The sequence below is a fragment of the Peromyscus leucopus genome, chromosome X (genome assembly GCF_004664715.2).
Source record: "Peromyscus leucopus breed LL Stock chromosome X, UCI_PerLeu_2.1, whole genome shotgun sequence".
Classification (NCBI taxonomy): domain Eukaryota; kingdom Metazoa; phylum Chordata; class Mammalia; order Rodentia; family Cricetidae; genus Peromyscus; species Peromyscus leucopus.
Window position 1 is genome coordinate 39285035 of NC_051083.1, and position 14809 is coordinate 39299843.

At 42.6% G+C, this 14809-nt stretch overlaps 1 protein-coding gene across 1 annotated transcript; it reads right to left on the minus strand.

Annotated features, from left to right (window-relative positions):
* Positions 1 to 2903: 2903 nt before the first annotated feature.
* On the minus strand, positions 2904 to 3212 carry LOC114681370 (10 kDa heat shock protein, mitochondrial-like). Its single transcript, XM_037198941.1, has one exon. It carries the CDS (start codon positions 3210 to 3212, stop codon positions 2904 to 2906), a length of 309 nt encoding a protein of 102 aa, XP_037054836.1.
* Between the last annotated feature and the right edge of the window lie 11597 nt (positions 3213 to 14809).

Below are 14809 nucleotides of genomic sequence, written 5' to 3' on the forward strand. Positions count from 1 at the left end.
TTATAAAGCTCGCCATTTCAGGTAGACTGACCAGCAAGCTCCAGGGATCCATCTGTGTCTTCTCCACTGAAAGGTCTGGGATGTGGGTTCAAGAGGGAGAGCCACTGAGTTAGATTTGAGGGGTAAGGAAATTATTAAAAGAGTTACTAAGGCCGTGGACAGATAGACAACAGCATGGCCAGGGTTCTAAAAAGCGTTCAGACCAGAGAAATCAAGACCCACAGGGCAGAAGTGGAAGGGTCTTCTCCTTCTTCTTCTGAGATAAGAATGATTTCAGGGCAGGAGCCTGAAACCAGGCTCTCTGATTCCCAGGCTTGTAGAAGGCTTATGGCTAGAGACTCACAGACAATATCTTAGTAGGTTGCCTGCCTGTCAGTATCTATGAGAAGGGAAGGGTTCCTGCAAGTACTGTGGCCTGAGCAGCAACTAATTCTAACATTACATTCTTACACACACACCCGCCACCCAGCCTTGTGGATAGACACACACAGCCTCAGTACGTGGCTTTTTCACATGGGTGCTGTGAATTCAAATTCAAATCCTCATACTTGAACAGCAAGCATTTTACTCTTTTTTAAAAAAAATTATAAACATCAATTTATTTTATTCATTTAATTATAAGCCATTAGTGATACAACACCAGAAAACTGTTCCATGTAATGGGAGATATCACAACTCTTAACCTATATAAAAACCCAGTAAGGTCAGTGTGATTGTTCCTGTCTTAAAAGACAAGCAAATTTAGACACAGAGGTGACTGCCCTGTCTGACATCATCCAGTGAGGAGTGGGACCACGGGAAGAGAAAAACCAAGTGACTCCAAAGCTCTGGCCTTCAGTTGACATTTTATATTGCTTCTCATCACCACAAGGGTTGGAAAACATGCCCATGAGCCACATCTCCCAGGACCTGTTTTTATATCAAGTTATATTGCAACAGATATATGGCCCTTCTGGTCCAGAGCTGCTTTAATCTGCAACTTCAAATATGAGTCATTGCAACAGAAAGCATGTGGCCAGGTTCTGGAGAGATGGCTCAGTAGTTTAAAGTGCATGCTGCTCTTGTAGAATAGCTCACAACCACCTGCAACTCCAGCTCCAGGGCAGCTAACGCCCTCTTCTGGACTCCACAGGCACTTGCATTCACACATGCACATACCCTCACAAACACATATACCCATAAATAAGAAATTAAAAACAATAAAAGTAATAAAAGACATGATATGACCTGAAAAGCCATTAAAACACATGAAAAAAGTAAGTTGGCCACTGATTTTTAGGATTATTGGCCCTACATGCGTGGTCCAGCCATAGCAATTCCTTCAGAAAGAAAATTATAATTGATTCTATACACTAAAGATATAAATGGTGGGACATGGGGTTCAAATGATAAGCAAGATCCTAAAATAAAAAAAAATGGATAAGACAGGCTAATGATGTCCATGATACAGTACTTGCCTACTGTCTTAATTATGGTTTCTATTGCTGTGATAAAACATCATGACCAAAAGCAACCTGGGAGCAATGTAATTTATTTTCAGCTTACAGTTCTACATCACAGTTCATCACTAAGGAAAGTCCAGGCAAGAACTCAAGCAGGGCAAGAATCTGGAGGTAGGAACTGAGTGAAGCAGAAGCTAAAGAGAAATGCTGCTCACTAGCTTGCTCCTCGTGCCTTGCTTAGCCTGCTTTCTTAAAGCACCCAGGACCACCAGCCTGGAAATGACACTGCCTACCGTGAGCTGGGCCTTCTCACATCAATCATCAATCAAGAAAATGTACGACAGGCTTTCCCATAGGCCAACGTGGTGGGGACATTTTCTCAATTGAAGGTTCTTCTTTCAAAATTACTCCAGCTTGTATCAAGTTCACATAAAACTATCTAGAGGGACTAGAGATGGCTCAAAGGTTAAAAGCAGTGCCTTTCCCTCCAGGGGTCCTGAGTTCAATTTCCAGCAACAACATGGGATCTCACAGGTGTCTATAATGAGACCTAAGTTCTTCTTCTGGTGTGCAGGCATACATGCAGATAGAACATTGTATACATTATAAATCTTTACAAGAACTATCTAGAACACCTTGTATGTATGAGGCCATGGGTTCAATCCCAATGATACAAATGATACTAGAAGACAAAACAAAATAAAAAGAAGAAAGATGGGACAGGCAACAATAAAAAACACCCACTTTTTAAAATATGTCATAATTGTTCTAACACAATATAGGCTAATTTTTAATCAGCGTACACTTCATACTCCTTCTGCAGGAGTCAAAAGGTAGTACAAGGAGGGCTAGTGAGATGGGTCAGCAAGTAAAGGCACTTGCTACTAAGCCTGAGGACCTGAGTTTGATGCCTGGAATTCACATGGTAGAAGGAGAGAATTGTTCTCTGAACCCCACATGTGTACTATGGTGCGTGGTGATATTTTGTTTGTGCTCTAACAAATAAAGCTTGCCTAGAGATTAGAGTGCAGAGCTAGCCACTAGTTAACCATAGAGACCAGGCAGTAGTGGCATACACATTTAATCCCAGCACTTGGGATCTCATGCCTTTGATCCCAGTACTTGGGAGGCACATGCCTTTGATCCTAGCACTAGGGAAGAGGAAACAGGAAGTGTATGGCTGGGCAGAGGGAGGAATATAAGGCAGGCAGAGACAGGAGCTTGGCCCCCTTTCAGGCTGAGGAGTTGGTGAGGTAAGAGGTGGCTGTAGCTTGCTCCTTTGTCTTTCTGATCTTTCAGCATTTATCTCGATATCTGACTCTTGGTGTTTGTTTGTTTGTTTGTTTGTTTAGGCATCGTTAGTTTATTATAAAAAGGAGGCAAGGAAATTATTTACATGATGAATAGTTCAGACTATCAGAGGAATGGGCAGCTTCATGGGCCAACATTTCAACAGTGATTTCAGTCCATATACTTTCCAAGAATATCACCATCTCTAAATAAGAAATAATCCTTGTCTTCTAGAACTACTTTGGTACCTCCATATTCTGGGAAAAGAACTTCATCTCCAACTTTCACACTGACTGGTTGAATCCCTCCAGCCTTTCCTTGGCATCTGATCCCACAAGCCACTACCGTTGCTTGCAATACTTTTCCTTGAGACTTTTCCAGAAGCATAATGCCACCTTTGGTCACAGTTTTGGCAGCACTCCTTTCAACCAATACTCTGTCAAAGAGCAGGAGAAACTTTCTGAAAGCTTGTCCAGCCATGACTAGTGCTACCACAGCTCGGACTCTGTACTCGGGGCCACCACTGCAAAGAGAGTTGACTCCGGGTTTTTATTATTAAGACCTATTAGGATTCATGGCACAATGGTGTGCCTACACACACTTGTGGATACAAAATATGCTTAATACAAAATAAATACTACAGAGAAAAAATTGACAGGGCTTATAGGTGTTAGCTCACAAAGCAGGCCTAAAAATGGCAGACAACGTCCTGAGATGACAGCAGGGTCCAACACAGCCTGGGTTCTTACGGAGAAAACAGAAACCTAAACTCACACTTCCTCAGAAATCTTGTGAAGTGGGTTTCTGTTTGTGGGGAAAGCCACTATAACCCTTATTTGCCCCCAACAGCAAAATGTATCTAGTTCCTGGTTAACCTGAACAGCCTGCGTTAATTCCGTTCTCCCTGCTGACTAGCTCCCACTGAAGTGCAGCTCTCTACCCCTGAGACAGTCTGGTAATTTTTCCCCCATTAAACTGTCTTTCTCTCTGCAGAGGGGTCTAGTTCGGTATTCTCACTGCATCTCAAGTATTCTTGGAGAGCTGAGCGAAGATGAGAAACACCCAGATGATGATGATACCAAAACAAAAGCCAGCAAAAGAGAGAGAAGGTTATATATGGAGAAGAGTAGAATATTGTAGTGGAATATTACTTTACTATGCGAAGATGTGTTGCTTTGTCTGCCTAAGGCACCTGATAGGTCTAATAAAAAGCTGAGCATCCAATAGCTAGGCAGTAGAGGGATAGGCAGGGCTGGCAGGCAGAGAGAATAACTAGGAGGAGGAATCTAGGCTGGAGAAAGAAAGAGAAGGAGAAGAGAATGAAGGAGAAAGAAAGGGAGATACCAGGGGCCAGTCAGCCAGGCAGGAGCCAGACAGACAGACACAGAGGAAACAGAAAAGTAGGACATATAGAAGGAAAGAAAGAGAAAAAGCCCTAAGGCAAAACATAGATGAAGAGAAACAGGTTAAATTAAGTTATAAGAGCTAGTGAGACAAGCCTAAGATAAGGCCAAGTGTTCATAACTAACAATAAGTCTCTGTGTCATGATTTGGAGGCTGGTGGTCCAAGAAGGCTTGTTACAGAATATGCTTTTCTTCATGGGGAGTGCTTATATGCACATGTTGGTATCTGCAGGTGTGCACACTTGTGTACATTCATGGAATCCAGGGGAGTCCATGGGGTGCCCTGCCCCATCTAGTTCCACCATATGCCCTTGAGATAGGGTCTCTCACTGAGCCTGGAGCTAAGCTGACATCAAGCAAGTCCCTGCAACCCTCCTGAATTCCTATTCACAGCTTTTTTTTAGATGAGTGCCAAAGATTCAAACTCAGGTACTCATGCTAGTATGGTAAGTGCTCTTACCCACTGAGTTAGCTCCCTAGCCCCAGTGTTCGCCTTTCTTTCTCCAGAAGATTATATTTTATACCTTTAAACTAAGCGCTGTGAACCTAATGATTGATTTTCTTTTCTGTCAGTAGACTTGAACGATGAACATGGTCCTAAAAATATCTTTCCAGCTAAGAGCACACAATAAATTGAGAAGGGGAGAAATTGCATCTGACTGTAGCATATATTCTATCAGCTGCTGCTAATTAACTAAAGGGCCAATTACCCAGTGCTCAAACACTGGAAAGGAGCAAAGAATCCTATTATATGCAGAAAGTCGTCATCCTAATGAAATCATTATCTCCAAGAGGAAAAAAGAGTTGTAACTCAAGCTCCAAAAGCACAAAGTGTCTGATGGCTGGGGGCATTACAATGTCCCATTCCAGCTGGGGAAAAAGAATCCCATTAACATGGTATATGCCAGATGAAAGTTTTATAGTCCAACACAGTCTGTCTTACATTCTAGAAATCAATGTTCTTGTATTGGGGGGGGGATTTTTTTTCTTCATCCCAAGTCATCATGTACACCTTGACAAATTAGCAGAATAAATCACACTCTCTCTCTCTCTGTATGTGTGTGTCTCTCCCTCTCTGTCTCTCCCTCTATCTCCTTCCCCCCTCTCTCCCTCTTTCTCTCCATCTCCCTCTCCCTTCCCCTCCTCTCCCCCCACAACAATGTTCAAAGAACAAGTACTAAGAGGACAACGGTGTTCTTTGTTCCCTAAAACAGCATCCAGTCATGTGTTATCACAAAGAAGAAAAAAATCAAAATAGAATTTTGAACAAGAAAGTTTAAGCTTTAAAGGGTCCAAAAGTAGGGATTAGGGTGATGGCTTTAGCACTTTAGTCCAAAAAGTGCTTGCCACACAAGCATAAGAACATGAGTTTGATCCCCAGCATCCATCTAAAAAGCCAAGCACTGTGGCTCCAATGCTGAGTATGCAGAGAGAGGAGGATCCCTGGCATTCACTAGGCTGCCCACCTAGCCTACTTGGTGTGTTTCTGGCCTGCTAGGCACCATATCTAAAAAAAGAAAGAAAAAAACAATGTTGAAGACTGGAGAGATGGCTCAGTGATTAAGAGTGCTGGACTGGAATTAAATTGCAAGCACCCTCATTCATTGGCTCACAACTACCTGTAATTCTAGCTCCAGGTGATCCAATACCGTCTTCTGGTATCTGTGGGTATTAAACACACACACACACACACACACACACACACACACACACACACACACACACATTTGAAAATCAAATAAATCTTTTTAGATTTTTAAAATCTCTATTTTATGTGTATGGGTGTTTTGGCTGTATGTATATCCATATACCATGCATGTGCCTGGTATCCACAGCAATCAGAAGAAGGAATTGGATCCCATGGAACTGGAGTTGCAGATGGTTATGAGCTGTCATGTAGGTTCTGGAATCAAACCTGGGTCTTCTAAAAGAGCAGCAAATATTCTTAACTGCTAATCTACGTCTCTAGCTCCCTAAATAAATTATTTAAACAACTCCTAAGACTAAGCTCAGTCCTCCACATGCACACATATTTGCACTGGCATGTCTTCAGTACATGCTGTAAAAATGCCTTCCCTGGGTAGGCATGAATAAATGCCTACTGACTTAGTCAGGGTTTCTAATGCTGTGACCAAACATCATGACCACAAAGCAAGTTGTGGAAGAAAGGGTTTATTTGGCTTATACTTCCACATTGCTGTTCATCACTGGAGGAAGTTAGGACAGGAACTCAAACAGGGCCGGATCCTAGAGACAGGAGCTGATGCAGAGGCCATGGAGGGATGCCGCTTAATGGCTTGCTCCCTGTCACTTACTCAACCTGCTTTCTTATAGAACCTAAGACTACCAGCCCAGGGATGGCACCACTCACCATGGGTTGGACCCTCCCCCACTAATCACTAATTGAGAAAATGCCTTACAGCTTGATATCAAGGAGGCATTTACTCAACTGGGTCTCCTTCCTCTCTGATGACTCCAGCTTGTGTCAAGTTGACACACAAAACCAGCCAGCACAACTGATCCCTTGTTAACTTGATACACAAACACATCACTATTAAGCCACAACCCTTCCTTTCTTATTCATCCCTATTGGTAAAATTAAGATCTCACATTAAAAACATAAATAACTTTAGAAGTCCCTAGTCTTTATAAATTCAAACTTACTAAAATTTCACTCCCTTTAAAATAGCAATCTCTTTTAAAATACAAAATCTTTTAAAATTCAAATTCTCTCAACTGTGGGCTCCAGTAACATACTTTCTTACTCCAAGAAGAAAAAAATCAGGATACAGTCACAATCAAATCCATGGAAAACCAAATCCCAACTGTCCAACAGCTGGGCTCTACTCACAATCTTCTGGACTCCTCCAAAGGGCTTGGGTCACTTCTCCAGCTTCCCTCTCTGTCTTCTAGGCTCTGGCTGGCTCCACTCCACTGCTGCTGCTGTTCTTTGTGGTCATCTCATGGTATTGCCATCTCCAAAACACTGGGATCTTCTGCTGCAAATGGGCTGTACTTTCACCAATAGCCTCTCAGAAGTGTTCTTCATGGTGCCAAGCCTCAACTTCTTTGCATGACCCCTTTACTCCTGGGCCTTCAACTGCTACTGAGGCTGCACCTTCCCCCATAGCCTCTCCTGACCTCTCACAGTGCCAAGTCTCAACTGCTCTCCATGACCCATTCATGCCTTCCAACTTGTAGCACCTGAGTGACTCTTACACATTACCGAGTCCAGTTGCCAGCATGAGGTACAACCTTGGCAACCTCTGGAACACAGCTTCTCTGTGCTCTCAGGAAACACTTCCTAGAAGATTTCACCTCAGTAATGCTGGTCTCTTCTTAATCACCACTAATTTTTAAATCCAGTCAACCAGGATTAAGTATCTCAGAAAAGCAAAGTTTTGCTTTAGTAGTTCTGGTATCTTGTTAATCACAGCTGATACTTCAGCCCCAGCTAACCAGAACCACAGAATCTTGATTCAAAATAACAAACGGCCCTGATAGAGTCTTTTAACTTCCCTCTGAAACTTCACAAGCAAGGCCTCCATCCTCTGCACTGCTCTCAACATTCTTATCTTTCAAGTTCCCACAGAACTTGAAAGAACAACTCACAGAGCTCTTAACACTCAATAGCTTTTCTAGCCCAAAATTCTAAAGTCCTTTCACAGTCTTCCTCAAAACATGGTCAAGTCTGTCACAGCAATACCCTGGTAGCAATTTATCTTAGCTAGGGCTTCTATTGCTTTGATGAAGCACCACAGCCATAAAGCAAGTTGGGGAGGAAAGAGTTTACTTGGCTTACACTTCCGCATTACTGTTCATCACTGAAGGAAGTCAGGACAGGAACTCAAAGAGGGCAGGATCCTTGAGGCAGGAGCTGATGCAGAGGCAATGGAAGGGAGCTGGTTACTAGCTTGCTTTCCCTAGCTTGCTCAGCCTGTTTTCTTATGGAGCCCAGGACCACCAGCTCAGGTATGACACCACCCACCATGGGCTGGGCCCTCTCCCACTGATCACTAATTGATCACCAATCAAAGTGCCTTATAGCAGGATCTCATGGAGGCATTTCCTCAACTGAGTCTCCTTCCTCTCTGATGACTCTAGCTTATGTCAAGTTGACACACAAAACCAGCCAGTAAACCTACTAACCCAGAGAGATCACTGATAACAGGCCAAAGTAGTGATTCTACCCAAGTCCAACTTGCTGAACAAATGAGTTTATTGTATTTATTTACAGAGCATGGAAGAGCAGTTATGTATAGGAACATGGTCAATCCCAAAGTCACCATGCTGTAAAGTCTCACTCCAGCAAGGATAACAAAATATGCTCGCTATGTATATAGATGGGATCTAAAAAGGTAGTTAATATCTTCGATAGTTTGTGGCTATTATGGTTTGGATACAGTCCCAGGCTGGGGAATATGTAAGAAGTGACTAGCTCATGAGGACCATAATGTAATCAATGAATACATCATTGATGTATTGATAATTTGGTGGCATTATTTGGAGGTAGTGAAAATATTAAGAGGTAGGACATGGTTGGAGCACATAAACCACTGGAGGAATACCATTGAGGGATGTATCTTGTTCCCCGCTCCTCTCCCTCTCTCTGCTTTCAGACACCATGAGGTAAGCAGCTTTTCTCCACCATGTGCTCCCACCATATTATTCCGCTTCACAACAGGCCCAAGGCAATGGAGCTAAATGCATGGACCAAGACCTTCCAAACATGAGCCAAAATAAATCTGTCTGTCCTCCTCAAGTTGTTTATGTCAAGCATTTGCCACAGAGATGGCAAGCTAACAAAATGTCATTGCTTTGATTCTCTCCACAAAGGCAGCAGCGGGTACAATTGCTTCTTGAGACCAGGTCTTGCTACATAGCTCAGGCAAGCCTCAAACTCATCACTCTCTTGCTTCTACTTCCAAAATATTGAGATGACAAGAATACACTTCCAGGCCTGGCTAATCCTTAATGTTACCTCGCATGAAATAGGGGATTGAAGCATTTCTCAAAACTGAGAATAATTATTTATTAACTTATTTTGAGACAAAGTCTTACTATATAGCTCTGGCCAACCTGGAGCTCGATATGTAGACCAGACTAGCCTTGAATTCGCAGAGATCTACCTGCAACCTAAATATGGGGATTAAAAGTGTGCATCACCACACTGGGATTTTTATTTATTTTAAATTAGCATATGAAATTAGCACATAATTTTATATATTTAACATATATATATGTAAAAAACATTTAAGCATAAAGTTTCACTCTGGCATTTTCAAACAAATTTTTTTTTGTTGATTCTCCTTTCCCCCTTCTCCTCCATCCTCCAGCCCCTCCTCCCTTCCATTCTCAGTCACCTTTTTTCTGCTCAATTACTTCTTTACATTCAGGTTCTGGTATTTGGGTTAGTTGACATTATTAAAAGGTAGGCTTTGAGCTACCTACCAGGAATTCATCTCTCTCCCAGGAGGGGAATCCTGACCCCATATCTGCCTCCCACCCCACCTCCAAAAAAGCCCTGTTCTAACACAATTCAACATTCATTTGTATCAATCCAGGATCCAGAAGGCCAAGCCACAGATCCAAGTTCATACTGAAAAAATAAGCAAACAAGCAAAATAATGTATGAAGCCTCCTCTTCATTTCTAGCATACTTCCTGAAAGACTTCAAATGTAAATGAGTTCCAGGGGGTGCTAAGGAGAAAAAGAAGCTGCTTCAGGAATGCCTAAGTCCCTGGGACTTAGTGTGGTTGGAGTGTTCTTCCAAAAGGAGCATCAGCCATCAGCCAGAGGTTTAACTTCTGAGGGAGATGGCCTCTTTTTGGTTCTCCCTCTCTCTCTCTCTCTCTCTCTCTCTCTCTCTCTCTCTCTCTCTCTCTCTCTCTCTCTCTCGTTATTTGTATGTATATGTATACATGGGGAGGGTTTGCGTGCATCTATGAAGACTAGAGGTCAACCGACAGTATCTTCCTCTATTGCTCCCCACGTTAATTTTTGAAATGGTCTTTCAGTGAACCTGGAGCTCTCATCAATTTGGCTAGATGGCCTGGCCATCCAGCTCCAGAAATGCACTTGTCTCTGCTCTCCAACAGGGTCACAGATGCACACCACCAAGCCTAGATGTTGCATGGCTGTTGGGGAATCTCAGGCCCTAATGGTTGTACAACAAACATTTTACCCATGGAGCCATCTTCCCAATCGCTCTTCTTTAAATTTTACAATGTAGTTTCTGAGCCAGAAATTTCATTTTAACCAGTTCCTTAGTAATGGGTACAACCCCATTAAACCATGAGACGACCAGTGAATGGATGTCTGTCAAATCTGGCCTGTACATTTTTGTTGTTGATACTTTTATTTTTTTTCTCCTTTTTTAAACATTTATCTATTTTGATATGGGCAGTGTGCATGCATAGCAGGCATGTGGAGGTCACAGGATAATTTGACAGATTCAGTTCTTTCCTTCCAATATTTGGGTTTGAGGGATCAAACTTAAGTCATCACATCAAGCTTAACAGCACACATGATTACCCACTAGGTTATCCAATCTTTTATTTTTTTTAAGACAGGATCTCAGGTAGCCCCGGGTTAGCCTGGAACTTCCACTCTTCCTCACCTCAAGTAGTAGGATTTCAAGAATGTACTACCATGCCTAGCTAACTGTACATTTTTGTAAATTATGCTTTACCTACACAGCCAAGGCCATTACCTTGTTAATGCTTACTTTCATTAGCCAAAAATAATAGCAGAATGGATATAGGTAATGATGAGTTTCATCCATGGATGTCAGGCCTTTTTCAAATCACTCTTCCCAGTATCCACCACTACTTCTCCCTATAGACAGCCCTGCCAAGACAGCATGGTCTCTGTCCAGGTGGAGAGAATGCCCTTGGCATGAACAGCTAGTTTTAGCAGCCAGTTCTGCAATGCAAAACTATCATATTTTTGGGTTAAATGAGCACATTATTTACACAAAGTTCTCCTAATATAGCATTTCCAGTACAAGGAGAAGTTTTCCCTCAGGAGATGCCAAGTAAGTAGGTTTGAGTGGGAGATGCTGCTGCTCCAAGGGTGTTTGATGTCCACACCGAATGTACCAGCACTGATGGCTTTTGATGCATTGGCAGAGTTTGGAGAGTGGAGCAGGAAGCATGGAGGAAACATGGACTATCTGCTCTCCATCACTACCTGCAGAAAAGTCTGCTGCCATGGACAGAGGGTGTGGCTCAGCTAGTAGAGTGTTTGATTAGCATGCACAGGGTCCTGGGCTGGATCCCCATTGCCACATAAACCAAGCAAGGTGGTACATTTCTGCAACCCCAGCAATCAGGAGGCTAAAGGCAATAGATAGGATCAAGACGTCAAGGTCATACTTGACTACAAAAGGGAGTTGGGGAGTAATCTGGGCAGGAGAACCTGTATATATATATATTATGCCATTGCACAAACCAGCTTCCTAGAATGCTGTCCACAGGTTCTTGAAACACAGAAGATAAAATTTTGGCAGCCTGGATACAGTTTCTCTTTTTCAGACCTCCCTGCTTAGAATCTCAGTTAAGAGTCTATATACCTAAGATACTTGCCAAATGAGACTCTAGCTGCGTGACAAATTGTGTTTTGAAAAATGCTTATATTTGAATTGCATAAGTTCAAATAAGCCAGTAATAAGCCAAATTGCTTGTCTTTTGGAGAGCTGGATAGGAAAAGGGGTCAGGAAATGAAATCTTAAAATAAACACATCATTGGTATGAAAATTGATATGTCTCACCCCACCTCCAAAATGAGCATTCAGAATAGAAATGCTTACTCCCTAACTTAACTGGTTATTATATCAAGATGTGTTTCATGCATGCATCTCATAGTTAGCATTATCCTACCTTGCTGGACATCATTCCAGCATCCATCATAAACCTCCACTGTTTTATTGGCAGCTTCTTCTCGCACACCAGATCCTTGAGAGTAAATCTGATTTGAATGAAGTTTTGTCTAGAGCCCGCCAAGCCACGTTATAACAAGGTAGATGCAGATAGAGCGACATATTCCCATCTATAAGCACAGAACTAATTACCTGTAGTTGGGGGGGGGGACCAGAAGCAGGGTAAGCTCATAAAGGCAGGTGAGTGCTATAAATCAAGGAATGACTCAATAGATACAGGCATGAAGAAATAAGCTTAGACCCCAGGGACACACATAAAGAGTCAGACACAGTAAGTTGAGGGTCTGAGTCCTCAGCAGGCTATATAGTGAGTTCAAAGCCAGCCACAGCTGCTTAGTAAGAGTCTGTATCAGAAAATCACCTTTATATGTAGCTCAACTGGTAGGATGCATGCCTAGCATGCAAGAGACCCTGTACTGGAACTCCCAGCACCACATATAGTCAGGTGTGGTGCTACATGCCTTTAATTCCAGTACTTGGGAGGTGGCAACAGGAGAATCAAGAATTCAAAATCATCCTCTACTGTATATCAAATTGTAGGCCAGCCTGAGCTGTATGAGGTCTTGCTTCAAACAAATAAAATTCAGGGAGTGGAGGCTTGGGGGAGGAGGCTGGTTTTGCATTTACAATTCTTCTGTCTCAGTCTCCCAAGGAGTAGCTGACATTAGGGGCGTGCACCACCAGGCTTGAGAAATTTTCTTGAAGTGTAATTTGGATGGTTCTCTATTTTGACTGACAGGTTGTAGTATATAACCATTTCTCTGCTGCACACATCCCTTACCATAATGCAACTGATTTTAAGAATATGCATGTGCAATTATGCATAGGCATAAGGTGGTAAGTAGGGTACTCTCCCCTAAATTTCCATTTGAGGACACGTTTTGCCAATGTTTTCTTAATTTTATATTATGTGTATGTGTGTGTACTTGAATGCAAGTGTGTGGGGGACACTTGCATGGCTGTGCCCAAAGAAGCTAAACGAGGGCATCAGATACCCTGGAATTAGTTACAAACAATTGTGAGCCATCTGATGTGTGCACTGGGAACTGAACCTAGGTCGTCTGCAGGAAAAACAAATGAACTTAACCATTCAGCCATCTCTCTATCTCCACACAGTCTGTCTTATTGTCCATGTACCCAAAAGCAGTCTAAGACCAGATTGTTTCATTGCCCTACTTCCAGGTTGTGTTCCAATACCTGTTTGAACCAAGGGGTTGCTAGGGCAGGCAAGTTCTATCCCTTGCTTAAAGCAGGGAAGGGGCTGCCAGGTGCCTTATTCCAAGAGGGGTGTGTGTACAACCCAAACCAAGTTGAGTCCAGGTTGCTACAGTCTTCCTTGTGCTTGCCTGCCTCTTGAGTCCATCATAAGCTCCTCCAAGAACTACTATTTGTCTTTATGTCTTTGGCATCTTTGCAGCTATCTATCTTTGCAGCTCTCATTTCTCTGAAATGTTTCTAACCTCCTCTGAAACTGCAAAGCAGACTCAGCGGCCTTCCCCACCCCCGTGTGTGCCCAGAACTGCTGAGTAAATTGAACCGTGAATCTGAGAGAGTGGAGCCAGTTCCCCTTTCGCAGCAGACCTAGCTCGTCAAGGTCGATAGGGCTGAGGGGAAAAAAAAAATCAGGATAAACATCATTAAACATCCAGGCTGCAGCTTACCACTAAAGCAAAGAAAAGCTTCCCAATTAGAAAGTCCCTTGCAAATCTTCTTTCTATTTCTGACATGTAATTATTATAACATAAACTGGGCTGCGTGGATTGAGGCTTTGTTAACTGTAATATTTTCAGCGAATTATTTAGAAGAACAGGGAAACCTCGGGCATTCTGCTCCACTATAATATACTAAAAATGGTTATAAAGATCAACATACCAACTGCAGTTGGTATTTACCACTTTGAGACTGCATGGGAATTAATCTGCAGATGGAATTTCTACCCCAGAAGTTCCCTTTTCCACCCTATAAAACGCCCAAGCCCCCTTTGCCACATGCAGTCTCTACTACTCCTGTAGAGACTGCAGTCCATGCTTATGTGTGCTCTTACTCATGCTGTGTGAGGCAACACACACACAGAGAGAAAGAGAGAGAGAGAGAGAGAGAGAGAGAGAGAGAGAGAGAGAGAGAGAGAGAGATTATTGAAGGACACATGCACACACAAATAAATACATGCAAACATTGATACACATACGGAATACACATATACATAGATACACACACAAATACACATGAGCATGTACACACACATGTATTCACACAGCATGAGTGCAAACACACACACACACATGGATGTACATATGGACATATGTCTGCACACACTCATGCATGTATACACATATGGATATACATAAGGCTGGGAGTGCACACACATATATGTGTGTACACATGAATATAAATACACAAACATAGGTGCACACATATGTATGTACATAAGCATAGTTGCACACACACACATGCACATAGTTTCTTCTTTCACCTCTCAGAAAATCGTGGGACTGTGCCTACATCTCATAGATGTTAGATCTGTATTTATCTCCCATTGCAATGTCTAGTCTTCTGCCTGATGCTGAGTTCTAACACTTTTGGGTAATAGGAGAAATTTTCAAACTGTAGCCTCAGGGTTGGGGCTGTAGCTCAGTTGATAGTGTTTGCCTGGCCTGTATGAAGACATGAATTCAATGCACAGAGCCACATAAACTAGGTGTGGTGGTGTGCACCTGTAATCTCAGCATTCAAG